This window comes from Phoca vitulina, unplaced genomic scaffold, assembly GCF_004348235.1.
Source record: "Phoca vitulina isolate PV1807 unplaced genomic scaffold, GSC_HSeal_1.0 scaffold11, whole genome shotgun sequence".
In the NCBI taxonomy this organism is placed as follows: Eukaryota; Metazoa; Chordata; class Mammalia; order Carnivora; family Phocidae; genus Phoca; species Phoca vitulina.
The window spans coordinates 8700126-8716169 of NW_022589714.1; the positions used below are offsets into that span (position 1 = coordinate 8700126).

General features: G+C 35.0%; 1 protein-coding gene across 3 annotated transcripts in view; it reads left to right on the plus strand.

Moving 5' to 3' along the window:
• Nucleotides 1-16044, plus strand: part of IBTK (inhibitor of Bruton tyrosine kinase) — a 100333-nt gene that overhangs the window by 49740 nt on the left and 34549 nt on the right. For all 3 annotated transcript variants that reach the window (XM_032409385.1, XM_032409383.1, XM_032409384.1), the window contains exons 17-21: nucleotides 3769-3870; nucleotides 6602-6719; nucleotides 10138-10198; nucleotides 10742-10863; nucleotides 12408-12520. In XM_032409385.1, the coding sequence (XP_032265276.1) occupies nucleotides 3769-3870; nucleotides 6602-6719; nucleotides 10138-10198; nucleotides 10742-10863; nucleotides 12408-12520 (516 nt within the window). The remainder of the gene's footprint in view (nucleotides 1-3768; nucleotides 3871-6601; nucleotides 6720-10137; nucleotides 10199-10741; nucleotides 10864-12407; nucleotides 12521-16044) is intronic.

Consider the following 16044-nt stretch of genomic DNA (forward strand, 5'->3'; position numbering starts at 1 on the left):
AACTGAGCCACCCAGGCGCCCTCAGTATTTACTTCTTGTTAGAAGTTCTTTTGCTGCATCCCATAGGTTTTGGTATATTGTATTTCCATTTTCATTTGTCTCAAGGTATTTTTTGCTTTCTCTTTGATTTCTTCTTTGACTTACTGTATTAATTTCCACATATTTACACTTTCTCCTATTTTTGTCCTGTTATTCTAGTTTTATGCCACTGTAGTTGGAGAAGATACTTGGTATCATTCAGTCTTTTTAAGTTGTTAAGGCTTGTTTTGTGGCCTCATATATGATCTATCCTGAGGAATGTTTTATGTGCGCTGAGAAGAATATATATTTTGCTGTTGTGAATGGAATGTTCTGTATATATGTTAGGTTCATTTGGTTTGTAGTGTTGGTCAAGTCTGATGTTTCCTGGTTGATTTTCTGTCTCCATGGTCTGTCCATATTTGAACATGAATATCCATATTCAAGTTCTCTTATTACTGTACTGATGACTATTTCTGCCTTCAGTTTATATATTTTATGTATTTAGGTGCTTCAATGTTGTATGCTTGTTGTATGTATATGTACAACTGTTATGTCCTATTGATGTATTGACCCCTTTATTATAATGACCTCTTTGTCTCTTCTATTTCTTACTGAAGCCTATTTTGTCTGATAGAAGTGTAGCCACTCCACCTCTCCTTCAGTTACCATTTGCATGGAATATTTTTCTCCGTCCTTTCACTTTCAGCCTATGTGTTTTCTTAAAGGTAAAATGAGTCTCTTGTAGGCAGTATATAATTGAATCTTGTTTCTTTATCCATTCAGCCACTTTGTCTTCTGATTAGAGAATTTGATCCATTTAATTATTGATAGGTAAGGACTTAATGCCATTTTGTCCGTTGTTTTCTGACTTTTATAGTGCCTTCTTTCTCTCTTATTGTCTTCCTTTGTGATTGAATGATGTTTTGGTAGTGATATGCTTTGATTCCTTTCTCTGTATCTTTTGTGTATTTACTGTAGGTTTTTCCTTTGTGGTTACCATGAGGCTTACATATAACATATGTAACAGTGTGCATATAACAGTCTGTTTTAAACTAATCACAACTTAATTTCCATTGCATGCAAAACCTCTACATTTTACTTCTCCCCACTCTGCCATTATTTCTTAAAATGTTCTTTATGCCCTTTTTTTCTTTTCTCCTGCAACTCCCATATGTATCTTGATATGCTAGATGGTGATCCATAGGTCTCTTATGCCCTGTTAATTTGTATTCATTGTTTTTTCTTTCTGTTCTTCAGATTGGATAGTTTCAATTGACTTATAATTTCTGTGTCTTCATTGATGTTCTTGATTTCAAGAGACATTATCCTCATACTTTCTTTTAAATTTAAGACATGATTTCCTTTAATTCTTTGGACATATTTAAAATAGCTGATTTAAACTCTAATAGTTCAACATCTTGGCTTCCTCAGGGACAGTTTCTCTTAGTTGCTTTTTTCCTATATATGGGCCATACTTACATGTTTTTTTCATCTTTCATAATTTTTCATATATTTTAAATAATATAATGTGGTAACTCTTGAAATCAGATTCTCCTCCCTCCCCAGGGTTTATTGTTTGGGCTATTTGTTTATTGACTTTTCTGAACTAATTAATTCTGTAAAATCTCTATTCTTTGTCTTGTGTGACCACTAAAGTTTCTGCTGGGTTAGCTTAGTGGTCAGCTAATAATTAGAAATTTCCTTAAATGCCTAAAACCAATAGATTCCCAGCCTTTGCCATAGAGTTCTTTGTGTATGTTGGGGCATGCCTTCATTTCTCAAGCAGGCAATTTATGACTCTGCTTTAGCTCTTACTGTCTGCTTTAGTAGAGCCTCATGTCCAGCCAAAGGTAAAAATTTAGGACCTTAAGTTTTTCCTTGGCATGTATATAGTTGTCTATATGCGTGTGGCCTTCTAGATTCACAACAGTGTGTTGGAACTTTTCAAAACCCCCTATGGACATCCATATTAGTCAGCTGGAACTGCCATAACAAAATACTGTAGATTAGGTGGCTTAAAGAACAGAAATTCATTTTTTCATAGTTCTGGAGGTTAGAAGTCTCAGATTAGGGTTTGACAAGGTTGGTTTCTGATGAGGACTTTCTTCTTGGCTTATACATGGATGCCTTCTTGTTATGTCCTCACATGACCTTTCCTCTGTGCGTGTGTGCATGTGTGTGTGTGTGTTTAGGGAGGGGGGAGGAGAGAGGGAAATAGATACCTTTTTGATACCTCTTTTCTTAGAAAGACCCTAATCGTATTGGACCAGGGCTCTACCCTTATATAACTTCATTTATCCTTAATTACTTCCTGAGAGGCCCTATCTCCAAATACAGCCACACTGGAAATTAGGGCTTCAACATGTGAATTTTCAGGGAACACAAACATCCAGTCATAACATCTCTTTTCCTACCTTTTTAAAATTTTTATTTATTTATTTTTAAGAGATTATTTGAGAGAGAGAGGGCACAAGCAGGGGCAGTGGCAGGCAGAGGGAGAGAGAAAAGCAGGCACCCCACTGAGCAGGGAGCCTGATATGGGGCTTGATCTCAGGACCCTGAGATCATGACCTGAGCTGAACGAGATGCTTAACCGACTGAGCCATCCAGGTGCCCCCTACCTTTTTTTTAAAAAAACTGTTTTGATCTGCTTGTTTGCTCCATCTGTTATTATTGTCTTAGTCAGCTTCAATGTTAAACAGTTGCTATTGATTGTTTTTAATAAATGCCCTGAGGGAAGAGGCTATTCAGACCAGTAAAGCTTTGAGTCAGGTCAAAATAAAGACAAGCCCTGCTAGTGGGATTTCCAGGGAACTGCCAGGCAGGTCAAATAATGACAGTTCTTTGATAATGTTGCTTCATAACTCTTCTGCCTCCTTCAATGGCTGTAGTTGTTCGTTTCCACTGTGACGGCAGGGTTATTGGTTTTTAAGACTACTGTGGAGGAGGGAAGAGGAGGATTTAAATAGAAAAAGCTACAGTGTCCCGTTGCTCACTGTTTCTGGTAAGATTCAGCCATTTTTCTTGAGTCAACATTCCTCAAATTATTGCAAGCCTTTGGCTAATTTCTCGAATTTTGAAAAAGTTGATTTTGACAATTTTCATAGTATCTTCATTGCTTTTGTGGAGAAGAGGAGTTCTGGAAGTAGTCCTTAGTTTGCCATTCGGTGACTTCACCTCTTCCTCCTTTGTTAAAAATGATTTTTCTGCATTTTTTCTTCTTAGTTTTTTTTTTTCCTTCCTAGTGTGGTTTTGTTTTGTTTTGTTTTTGTATTTATGTTGTTATTCTGGCACTGTCTCAGGGTGATTGCTCAAGGCCATTAGTAGTACTCAGGACTGAGGTTATTTTAAATTAAGGAACTCCTATAGTTTAAAAAGAAAGTGTACTCTTAGGCTTCTTTATTTAAAACAAAAATGATTATCTAAGATCATTATTCACCCACCCCATATATATGTATACGTTTGTTCTTAACATATGTATTTAGTAGCCTTCTAGACTAAAAAGATCAATTCAGGTTGTCCATTTTATGTCCTAGTGTGAACCAGGACATTTTGATGTGTTTCTTTCCAGCTTTCTACTTAAAATAACGGTAGAAAATCCTCACGTTATTACTATTTATCATAGTTGCCATTGCAACATTTAGAAAATAGTCATAATTATCTTTCTTTGTTTCTTAATTACTTAGAACTTTTTTCATAGGTATAATGTTTACAAAGTAATAGTTTTGCTTGTTTTCTTTTTTTTAGAATCTCAAAATGTGGATTTTGTGTGTAGTGTTCTTGTGGTGGCTGATCAGCTTCTTATAACTCGATTGAAAGGGATTTGTGAAGTAGCATTAACTGAGAAACGTGAGTATTTTTGAATTTGAATATTACTGTGTTTTCAGGTTGGTACAGGATTATTCATTGACTTTATTATTCCATTTGTGGTAAAATGCACCATTGTTTTTCTGAATCATGAAAAACGTTAAAACATTTAAGCTATTTTGTGTCATTGTAAGCACATTTCTTATGTCACATGTGTTAATATGTGAAAATATGTACATCTTATAATTGAAATATGTTAAGTTTTTGAAATGTAAAACCTTGAATAATGAAGATGATAGGAAATTTATTTTGAAATTTCAAAGATGAGTGTTTGAAAGAAATTTTTTTCTTTTTGCCCTGGTCTTGGCTATAAGTCTGTGTTTAGCTACCTGTTACTGCTGGAATTTTTATATAATTGTCTCATTTATGTGTTTGATCAAAACACATCTCTTTTCTCTTAAACTCTTCTTTCTCTGTTCATTATTTTTTTTTAAGATTTTATTTATTTGTCAGAGAGCGAGAGAGAGCACAAGCAGGGGGAACAGCAGGCTCCCCACTGAGCAGAGAGCCCAATGTGGACTTGATCCCAGGACCCTAGGATCATGACCTGAGCCGAAGGCAGACACTTAACCGAGTGAGCCACCCAGGCATCCCTGAATACTTCATTATTTCAGTTAATTGCATTGCTTTCTTTTTGAACATTCAACTTTTGAAACCCAAAGCTATCTTTTATGTTGTTTTGTTCTTTACATCCACATTCTTCCAGTTGCCAGAACTGATGCATCTTAACTATATTTATTGACCACATTTCCCCCTCGTTTTTATTCTATCACTATGCTAGTTGAGGTCACTGATATCCGTCCCTTCTGTGTAGTGTCACAGTAATCTTAAGTCCTCTTTCTCTCTACTTCTCTTTTTTTAATCTTTCTGTTGGAAGTAATTATGTCTTCCTCTCTTGAGGTATTTTTAATTGCTTACTCTAGGGTAAAGATTAAGTTTTCTTAGCCTGATATAAGAGATTCTGATTTTATCTTTGTTCATCTTCATTGTCACATTTCCACTTTAGGAAGTATGAAGGGATTTCCTGTCAGAATTTTCTAATTTGTACTTGCTGATAGTTTGTCTTAGCTATAGTGTCTTATTTACTTACTTTTCTTTATTTTTTTTTAAGATTTTATTTATTTGACAGAGAGAGACACAGCGAGAGAGGAAACACAAGCAGGGGGAGTGGGAGAGGGAGAAGCAGGCTTCCCACGGAGCAGAGAGCCCGATGCGGGGCTCGATCCCAGGACCCTGGGATCATGACCTGAGCCGAAGGCAGATGCTTAACCAACTGAGCCACTCAGGCGCCCCTACTTACTTTTCTTGAGCTTTATGGGATATCTTCTTGGTTATCAAAAAGAACAACAGTTCTAATCTTTTAAGCTAGAAAATGGAAATGTTTGTTGCATCCTTTATTTTAATATAACAGGAGTAAAGTATACATATTGGAGATATTTTCAGCTGCTCAACTGACTTTTCCTGGCACTGCCTGTATATTCTTTTTTGGCCCATGCTGCACAACTGTCCTATAAATGAATATCTTGATCATCCTAGAACCTAGCAAGAGAAGGGTTCAACAGAAGTCTGGTCTCTCAGTATTGGGCAGTCCTTGTTCCCAACTGAACAACTCTAAAATTTTTGTATGATCCATTTTTGTGAAATGGGAGACTTTGGTTCCATAATTAGTTGAAACTTCAGGTTTGGTTAGGAGTGGGACAAAGACCACTCTTGACTGCAGTTATACCTTTTGACAGAGTTACAAGGAAGAAAGAAAAACAAATGTGGAGTAAGCCAGGTATAGAAAACAGTTGTGTCCCTCTCTTGGTTAGAACTCACAGTAAATCAAGAATGGAGGGGTTTGGGAAGCCAAAGTTATAAGCTAGGTAGGTAGAATATTCTGAGATGGTCTCTAGCAAAATAGGACACGTCATATGTAGAGCTACTAGGATTGTAATAAAATCCAGAATCTTTTATACAGTATGCCAGATTCTGCACTGGCATGAATCATAATACAGTCATATTTAAATGTAATTATGTTCCAAATATATAGTGTGTGTATTTGTTTATATACTCACATAAATTCTGATGGATTACTCAATGTAAATATACTCAAATATATTTTATAGACTGATTTCATCAGTTTCTCTTAGCCTTTTTTTAAAATTACCCTTAACATTACCCTTGACTTTTTTAAATTTATTTTTTATTTTTAAGCATATTTTATTTTTTAATTTTTTTAAGTTATCTCTATTCCCAACATGGGGCTCAGTCCCACCCCAAGATCAAGAGTTGCAGGCTCTACTGACTGAGCCAGCCAGGTGCCCCTAGTTTCTCTTAGTCTTAAGATCTTTTTAGTTTTGTAGAAGAGAGAATAACTATTCTGTGCTATATAAATGAAAAGGAAAGTTGTTTATCGATGGAAGTTAAAACTATTCTAAAAATGTTAGGTGGAAGATTGTCAATTCTTACGTATTTGCTTTTAGATGACACTGTAACACATCATCTGTATTTTCTTTTGGCGTGCTTATTTCTCCTCATAACCAATCATTTAAAATTACTTTGGCACCCTGGGATGAAAATAGATTTGCCTTAGTATAAGTTATTTTGGCAAGAAACTACTTTCAGTTTTCCTTGTTCTTAACGTTCAAAGCCGACAACTTTAAAAATAAGTATATTGTATTTGCTGTAGTAACATGACTTTCATCTCATTTTGAGTATCTTTTCTTTGTAGTTACCCTTAAGAATGCTGCTATGGTACTGGAATTTGCAGCAATGTATAATGCTGAACAATTGAAACTGTCTTGTTTACAGTTTATAGGACTGAATATGGCCGCTTTACTTGAAGCAAGGTAGGTTGGGTGCATACATTATATGACTGTTTCAAAAGCAGTTACTTATGTATAATAGCAGATCTGTTAGTAATTTAAAAAGGCATAATGATAAATTACACCTTTGTAGAAAATAAAAATGTAAGGGGATTCAGTCATTCCATCAGTATTTGAGTGCCTAATATATGTCAGCCACTGCTAAGATACAACAGTGAACAAAACAGACAAAATCCTTGACCTTAATGGAGAGCTTCCATTCTTGGAAATTTGTGGGAAAATGTTATTACAAGTATTTTCTTTATATGTATGCATATCTCTTTGCTTGTTTAGGCTGATTTACAACTATAATTGTTACCTAGGCTTTTGGAAACTATATATAATACTAATTAAGACAGCACATAATTATTTCACATGTAAGCACGTGAAAAATTTGTTACTAGTTGATTTTCTTTTCTCTTTGTATTTTTCTCTTTGAATATTTCTTATATGACATATTGCTTCTTTAGTCAAACTTAGGCTGCAGCTGATGGCCTGAAAAATTTAGTTGGTTTAGTTTGTTGCAAGCTGGTGTGAATATTCAAGTCTTTATGTTGAAATCAATGAGTAATGATTCTTAGAAAAATGACACTTTATATAAAACAATTGGCTAAACATATACACCCTATTTTACAAGCTAGTATTTCATACTGTTGATGTTTACTTGGATTGAAAAAATTTGATAAATGGTAATAACTTAGGAATCGTAGGTATTTTAGAATTAGAGGGAGTGTTTTCAACTGTCTTAGTGGAATCGTTTAATGAAATAAATTTACAGACTTATTTTTTAATATAAGGTCAAATTTTTATTACTATAAAGTCAGTGGTGAGAAAAATGAGTGTTTTGGTGAACACAAGTTTTAGATTAGAGTTCTTCATGTCACTTGGCATTTTTGAAGCTTCAGTATCATTTATTTCTGTATTTTGTTTTAGTCATAATAATGATAACTAATACTATGTGCCAGGGAGCATTCTGAAAGTGTTATGCAGATCTCAGTTGATTTTCATGGAAACCTTCTGATGAAGTAGATTCTTTTTATATCCTCATATTACAGATGAGAAAACCCAGGAACCCTTTTTTTGCAAAGAATCAAAATCTTGATCCATATAATTTATTATAAATGGTAACAGATTTTTGCTATCTCACCTTTCAAAGTCAGGATAATCTTTAATGAAACTAATTCTAAAATATGATTGGAATAAAAGTGTTCTGATTTTTAGAGGTGAATCACTAACAGATTCTTAATACATAGGGTTCAATTCAGAGGAAAATCTGAAATTCTTTTGGCAATATAATGCTTTGTTATTTTGTGAAAATGCTTTTCAAATGCAAATTAATATTATGGGATATTAGACAATGTGATTTTATTTTATTTCTTTTCAAAAAGATCTTATTTATTTATTTGAGAGAGAGAGAGAGTGCGCGCACACAAGTCGGGGGGAGGAGCAGAGGGAGAAGCAGACTCCCCGCTGATCAGGGAGCCTGACATGGGTCTCAATCCCAGGACCCTGAGATCATGACCTGAGCCAGAGGCAGGGGCTTAACCAACTGAGCCACCCAGGCACCCCTAGACAATGTGATTTAAAATGCCTCTGGTATTTTAGTATCAGAACCTGGCTAGGGTTTCAGAATAAATTTCTTTGCTGATATTACATTAATAATTGTAATCAAAGCAGTTTTTTTTTGTTTTTGTTTTTGTTTTTTTTTTTTTTTTATTTTTATTTTTTTTAAAGATTTTATTTATTTATTTGACAGAGAGAGACACAGCGAGAGAGGGAATACAAGCAGGGGGAGTGGGAGAGGGAGAAGCAGGCTTCCCGCGGAACAGGGAGCCCGATGCGGGGCTCGATCCCAGGACCCCGGGATCATGACCCGAGCCGAAGGCAGACGCTTAACGACTGAGCCACCCAGGCGCCCCTGTTTTTGTTTTTTTTTACTTTGCCTTGCCAAATTAAGCTCATTCAGTTTGTCAGATAAGAATCAACCAAAATGCAGAACAAGCACCAAATCTAAAATATGATATTGGAAAATGATGTGTCTTAGTACCATTGTTCAGTTGTTATGTTGTGACAAGTGTATCATGTGAATCATTAAAAATGGCACATGTGCTGTGGTGATGTCTACTTGTATAATTTTACATGAGTAGGTATGCGTAACGTGCATTAAAACAAAGATTTGTACAAATTTAACCCTTGCTTATCAAATATGTTTCCCAGGAGTGTAAATAAATATGTACAGAGATGTTAAAAAAGGAGAGCTGCACCAAAACTGATATAACATCACAGGTTAATTATCGTCAAAATGTTAAAAACTGGTATGGTACAGATTTGAATAGGCAAGTTGTTTTGCATTTGTAAAAATAGTTTAAAATATATTTTAGAATGTAAGCTTTGATTTAAGTTTTCACTGATGCCTTAAAAGTATCTCTTTGGAACTTGAGAGTTCCTTGAAATTTACTTTGAATACATCTGATCTAGTCCAAACCATTATTTTATGCGTCATGAACATATTAAAGTCCAGAGAGGTAAAGTGAGTTGCTCAAAGTCATGCAGGTAACTGGTAGCATTGATAGTTCTAGATAGAATTAAGGTATTGTGATAGGCCATTGTTCTATCAGTATAGTGCTCCTTCTGTAGCTAAAGATTGGAAAGTTGGAAAATGAATACATGGTCCCTGATTTACCATGGTTTGACTTAGGATTTTTCAACATTATAGTGGTGTGAAAGTGATACACATTTAGTACAAACTGTACATCGAATTTTGAATTTTGATCTTTTCCCCATGCTAGTGATAAATAGTACGATACTCTCTGGTGATCCTGGGCAGTGGCAGTGAGCCACAGTTCCCAGTGACATACAGGAACACAAGGGTGTAAACAACTGACACACTTGTTTTTTACTTTCAATACAGTAATTAATAAATTACATAAGATATTCAACACTTTATTATAAAATAGGCTTTGTATTAGATGATTTTTCCCAACTGTAGGCTAATGTATGTGTTCTGAGCATGTTTAAGGTAGTTTAGGCTAAGCTGTGATGTTCAGTAAGTGGGTATATTTAAATATATTTTTGACTTAAGAGATTTTTAACTTTTGATGGATTTATTGGGATGTCGAGGAAGAACTTTAATTGCTATTTTGCTACAATATAAATAAGTGATAGAAAAATCTTTTTTAAGAGTTGAGTTTTATTGAAGATGTTTGTCTATATATATTGCTGTTTATCTGAAATATACAACTATACATACTTCCAAAAAAAATTTGTAGCAGCCGGCATATTAATGATTTAAAAAATAACTGTTACTTATTCAGCAATGTAAAATGTCTCTACATATTTGAAAATCTTGATGAGTATTAAGTTACTTAAGTCTTAAGATAGAATTTTGTATCTTGATTTTTAGGTCTCTTGATGTTTTAAGTGATGGTGTTTTGAAGGATCTTTCTGTGTTTTATAGAAAAATGGTAAGGTTTATGTTTTTTTCAATAATATGATCAAACTAAAGTAGTACTGTTAGGTCAGACTTCTCAATGGAATAATTTTCTATTGAATTCTAATATATTAGGATCTTTTAAAAATGAGGATGTAAATTTTTTTACAGATCCCAGATTAGTATGATAATCAAAATTGAAAATATTTAATGATAAAATTATCTAATTCCCTTATAAATGAAAGTTATTGAAAGCTTTTTGAGTCTTTCATTACCAAAGGTCAGGACAGTACAAAAACATGGATTCACATGATCCCTAAGAAATGGATTAATTTGTATTTGATAATAAAGTAGAGCTTTTTTGAAAAGTTTTTTTTTGACAGTTTTTTAGAATAAATGAATGAATCTAATTAGTTTTTCCCATTGTTGTAAACTTAGGAAGTCATTAGGCATTCTAGACTTTTCCTTGTTAATGTCACCACATACCAATATAAACAAGTGGGATATACCTATTTTTTAAAAAAGTCTTTACACATTTTGTATTTAACAAGGGACACCTTTTTTTTTTTTTTAATAGATTCCAGCAATGGATAGAAGAGTCATTACACCATATCAAGATGGACCAGATATTAGCTATTTGGAAGTAGAAGATGGAGATATCTTTTTGAAAGAAGAAATAAATTTGGAACAAAATTATTCGTAAGCATTGTTTCTCTTTTTTTTAAATTTTATTTATTTATTTGACAGAGAGAGAGAGACAGCAAGAGAGGGAACACAAGCAGGGGGAGTGGGAGAGGGAGAAGCAGGCTTCCTGCTGAGCAGGGAGCCCGACGTGGGGCTCGATCCCAGGACCCTGGGATCATGACCTGAGCTGAAGGCAGATGCTTAACCATCTGAGCCACCCAGGGGCCCCTCTTTTTTTTCTTTTCTTTCTTTTCTTCCCTCCTCCCCTTCTGTCCCCCTCCCCAATCTTTTACACTATTAACAGTTTTATGCTGAAAGAGAAAAATTGGAGAATCCTGACATAAGAAGTATGTACTTATGTTTATTCTTAGCCTTATTATAAGAAAGTAAGTGCATAATTATTTGCAGATGTAACAAAATTAACTGTAAATATAAAAGGAACACAACCTTTAAATTAACATGTGTGGTTGAATAAGTGCATTTATCTTAGCTACCTTCCCAAACCCTGCTGAAATTATAATAAAGAAATAAGAAAGGCATATTGCAGTAGAGAGAACAGGAAAGGAGAAAACAGCAGTTCGGAGATGTACAGTTTTGGAAATTGGAAAGCGGTTACGGAGAGTAATGACTTAGAACAGAAAAAAACTAAAACAGAATTCCAGAAAGCCTTAAGAATTAGAGATAGCAAGTTTAAAGATCAGAGTGAGTGGTTAGATTTGGAAAAGAGCATTTTTTAATATTCTTTCAAAGAGCACTGACCTCTTTCTGAACCCCATTCACCCAGATGATTGCCCCTCCCATCCATCTTGACAGAAAGATTTGCCCTCTGGAGAGTTTGAACCTAAGAGGAGTGCATCGCCACTGTAGAGAACCTGACTGGTTCTCTACTGGTTTTTTTCTGTAGAGAACCTGACTGGTTCAAGAGATAGGACCTATAGTGACTAACATTTGAGAATCCCGCAACAAAATATCCCAAGTTCTCCATTATCTCCCTTTGTGTGGCCAACCATTTAGCAAGCCCTGTTTAGAATTTCCAGTCTGTGTCTTAGGTTCACTTATCAACTGGTTACAGAATTACTTTCCTTCTACTTGATAAATGACTTGTTAAAATCTTTGGGCATTCAAGTAATTTATATATATATATATATACACATACATACATACACATATACACATATATACTATGTATACTAACTGTGTAGCTCACTGAGAAACTGGTCTTGGGTTCCAGAGGTTTTTTTTAACCCCTTTTCTAGAGTTTGTTAGCATTTAGGTTACTTAAAGTTTCTGATATCTGATTATTTTACTTTTCAAAGTATTTTCCTATATATTATCTTATTTCTAACTTTCACAGAAATAGTAGAGTTAGAACAAGTTGAATTTCAGTGAAACGGAGTAATTTGCTCTGGGCCACATAGATAAATGCAACTAGAGCATGCGTATTTTTTGTGTTCTCTGACTAAAATGCTATATATATTCTTTTGCTCAAAATACATAGTTCTGTTGTTAATCTGTAACTTATTTCTAAAAAATGAATTTTATATTTGCTTTTTTCCTAGGGAAAGTATGTTCAAGAAGGCAAAAACAAAAGCAAAAAAGAAGTCACGTAAGCGTTCAGATAGTTCTGGAGGTTATAACCTTTCAGATGTTATTCAGAGTCCACCATCTACAGGTTAGTGAAAGTGTCTTAGGATATATTTCCTGATCTAATCTTTCATGTCTCTGTTCTCTAATTGATTTAACATGTATTAAATACTATTGTATGCCACTTGCCAGGCCTACTGTAATAGAAAATAGTCTTTGTCTTAGGAGGCTACAGAAAATGATAGTATATTGTAATAAATATTCTAATTGAAATTTGCTTTGGGAGCACAAAAGAAGAGCCCATATTAGTCTGAGAAGATCAGGGAAGACCTTTTAGAGGAAAATAATACATGAGTTGCATCTTGAAGAATGAGGGAGGAGTTGGCCAGTATGCTCCCAAGACTAGAGGCACTAGAAAGAACTGCACATTTTTTATGCCTATGGTTCAGCATGACTCAGCCATATAGGGTATGTGCAGATAGGTGGTAGTTGAAAACTGGTCAGATTTTGAAGGCATTTTATGACAAACTAAGGAATTTGAATTTTATTCTGAAGGCTATGGGTAGTTGATGGATATATAATTTTTTTGAGGGAGAGATGGGGGAGGGGCAGAGGGAGAGGGAGAGAGAGAATCCCAAGCCGACTCCACGGCCAGCGTGAAGACTGACAACGGGGTTTGATCTCACCCCGAGATTACGACCTGAGCTGAAATCAAGAGTCAGACACTCCACCAGCTGAGCCACCCATGCACCCTAGTTGATGGATATTTAAGGCGTATGATGTGAGTGGATAAAATTTATGTTTTTAGAAAGACCACTCTGTCTAGTGGCATAGAGGATTAGAGATATACAAAATATGACAGAGATACTGTTATCACATGGATTCGTTTCATTTATATCAGTAATCCAATGCACATGCCATTCATGTGCATTAGGAGGTTATAATCCAGTAAAATATTACAACACATTTCATCTCTCTGCATTATGTGAGCTGTTTGAAAGTAAAGGTTAGGGGTGCCTGGGTGGCTCAGTCGTTAAGCATCTGCCTCGGTTCAGGTCACAATTCCAGGGTCCTGGGGTCAAGCCCCCATCAGGCTCTCTGCTCATCAGGAAGCCTGCTTCTCCCTCTCCCACTCCCCCTGCTTGTATTCCCTTTCTTTTTTTTTTTTTTTAAATTTAAGCTTGTTTTTTTTTTTTTTTTTAAAGATTTTATTTATTTATTCATGAGAGAGAGAGAGAGGCAGAGGGAGAAGCAGGCTCCCAAGGAGCAGGGAGCCCGATGCAGGACTCGATCCCAGGACCCTGAGATCATGACCTGAGCTGAAGGCAGACGCCTAACCATCTGAGCCACCCAGGCGCCCGTATTCCCTTTCTCCTTGTCTTTCTGTCAAATAAATAAATAAAATCTTTAAAAAAAAAGAAAAAGAAAGTAAAGGTTATGTAGTTTTTCTAAAATTTTTTGTTTAATTTGAAAATCTTTTACTGAAAAGATGAAGAAAAATGAAAATCTGTATTCCCTTCTTTCACATTTACTGTTAACCTCTTACCACATTTACTTTTTCATACAGACTTTCTGTTGCATGCTCTCTTCCCTCATCCTCCAAACATTCTATATATTTTTTATAGATCCACTTGGAAGTTGTAGGCATGACATTTTAATGTGAATTAATATTAATATGAATCTCCTAAAAATAAGGATATTCTTCTACATAACCACAGTATCGTTATCACATCTACAATATCATCACATCTAAGACATTAATTCACTAATATTATCTAGTATTATAGTCTCTATCCATATTTCCCTGATTGTCCAAGAATGTTTTATAGGCTTTTGTGTTTTAACCTTAAAAAAGACCTAGTATCCTATGAAGATAGACATTACCTTTGTTTATTAATGTCTCCTTAGTCTCTTTTAACTAGAGCAGCACCTCTCACACGTTTTTGTTTTGTTTCCAAAAGTTCAGGCCAGTGGTATAGACTGTTCCACATTTATCTGATTAGATCCAGATTAAACTATCTAAATTTTAGTAGTTTCTTGCAGTGAAAATATGGAAATGTGACCATAAAATAATGAGACTACAGTATGGCTTTAAGAAATTATATGTGTGTCTATAGCAGTAAGAGAAACAGGTGCAATTTCTATCAGCAGTATTTTCATACAAGTGCACACTGTTTGTGTCCCTGTTGGAGGGGGGAGTTGTCATTCAGGGTAAAGAATATCTTTTTATGTTTAACACGATCTACAAATTAGGTACTTGATGTGTTTGGTAATGCTCAAAGGATAAATCATGTCAAGAATAGTTACTTTAGACAACACAAAGATATATAAAAGATAATATACCTAAATATAAAAAAGATAATATACCTAAATTGATTGATGAAGCACTAAAGATAGGTCTTTCACATTTACTACACCTCTTGATTCCTGTTTTAGGATCTTTCAAAATGTAAAATTCTGTGATTTTGTGTTCTCTGTGTTACATGAGTTACCTGTAGTCCTTAGAAAGACACATGGAAGGATGAATAAATGGATAGACAGATAGTCATGAAACTAGTGATTTCCCAGTAGTCGCCTAAAAGACTTAGGGAAAAAGCAAATATTTGGTTTTATTTATTTATTTGAGAGACATGAGTGGGGATGGGGGAGTGTGAAACAGAGGGAGAAGAACAAACAGACTCTATGCTGAGCACGGAGCCTGACGTGGGGCTGGATATGAGGACCCTGAGATCATGACCTGAGCTGAAACTGAGAGTCTTATGGCTTGACCAGCTGAGCCACCCAGGCACCCCTATTTGGTTTGCTTTAAGTAGTGGTATTATTAGCACATGTGTTAGAATCTTAGCATTTCAAAGCTGGAAGAGACATTAATAATGAGCTAGTTTATGTCTCTTCCTTTAAACCTGTGGAAACAAGCTCAGAAAACTTCAGTGATTTGAGGTAGTGCCAGACAGAAATAGAATTTATTTTTTCAATTCCAGTTCTGTGTTCTTTGTGCTGTACCACTCTTTTTGTGGCCAAAGCAGATAATGATTTAAGGGTCAAATTTAAACTGGGGACCAAAAAGACCTGTTTTGGAAGGAAATTTATTTTTGTTGATCCTTAACATTAGACAAAAGACATTCTGTGAAAATGATTTATACTAAAAGTAATTGTTGGCCACTTTAAACGTTGTCTTTATTCATTAGATTTATTTCTAATTGACTTTTGGGAGCATTCTGGCATTAAATATACTCTCTTAGATAAAAATTTGCTGCTGGGTGCCTGGGTGGCAGAGTCCATTAAGCATCTGATTCTTAGTTTCGGCTCAGGTTGTGATCTTGGGATCATGAGATCCAGCCCTGCGTCCTGCTCCATGCTCAGTGTGGAGTCTGCTTGGGATTCTCTCCCTGTGCTCCTCCCGCTCATGTTCTCACTCTCTCTAAAATGAATAAATAAATCTTCAAAAAAAAATTTGCTGCTCTTAAAAATATTTAAAAGATTGTGGGGGTGCTGAATGTTGTTCCCAAACTATTTTAGCAGTGACAGCAACAAAAGAGGCATATATCTTGTCAAAGTGATTTACTTTAAAGAAAACACACTTCTTTATATGAGATGGTATGTTTTATTTAT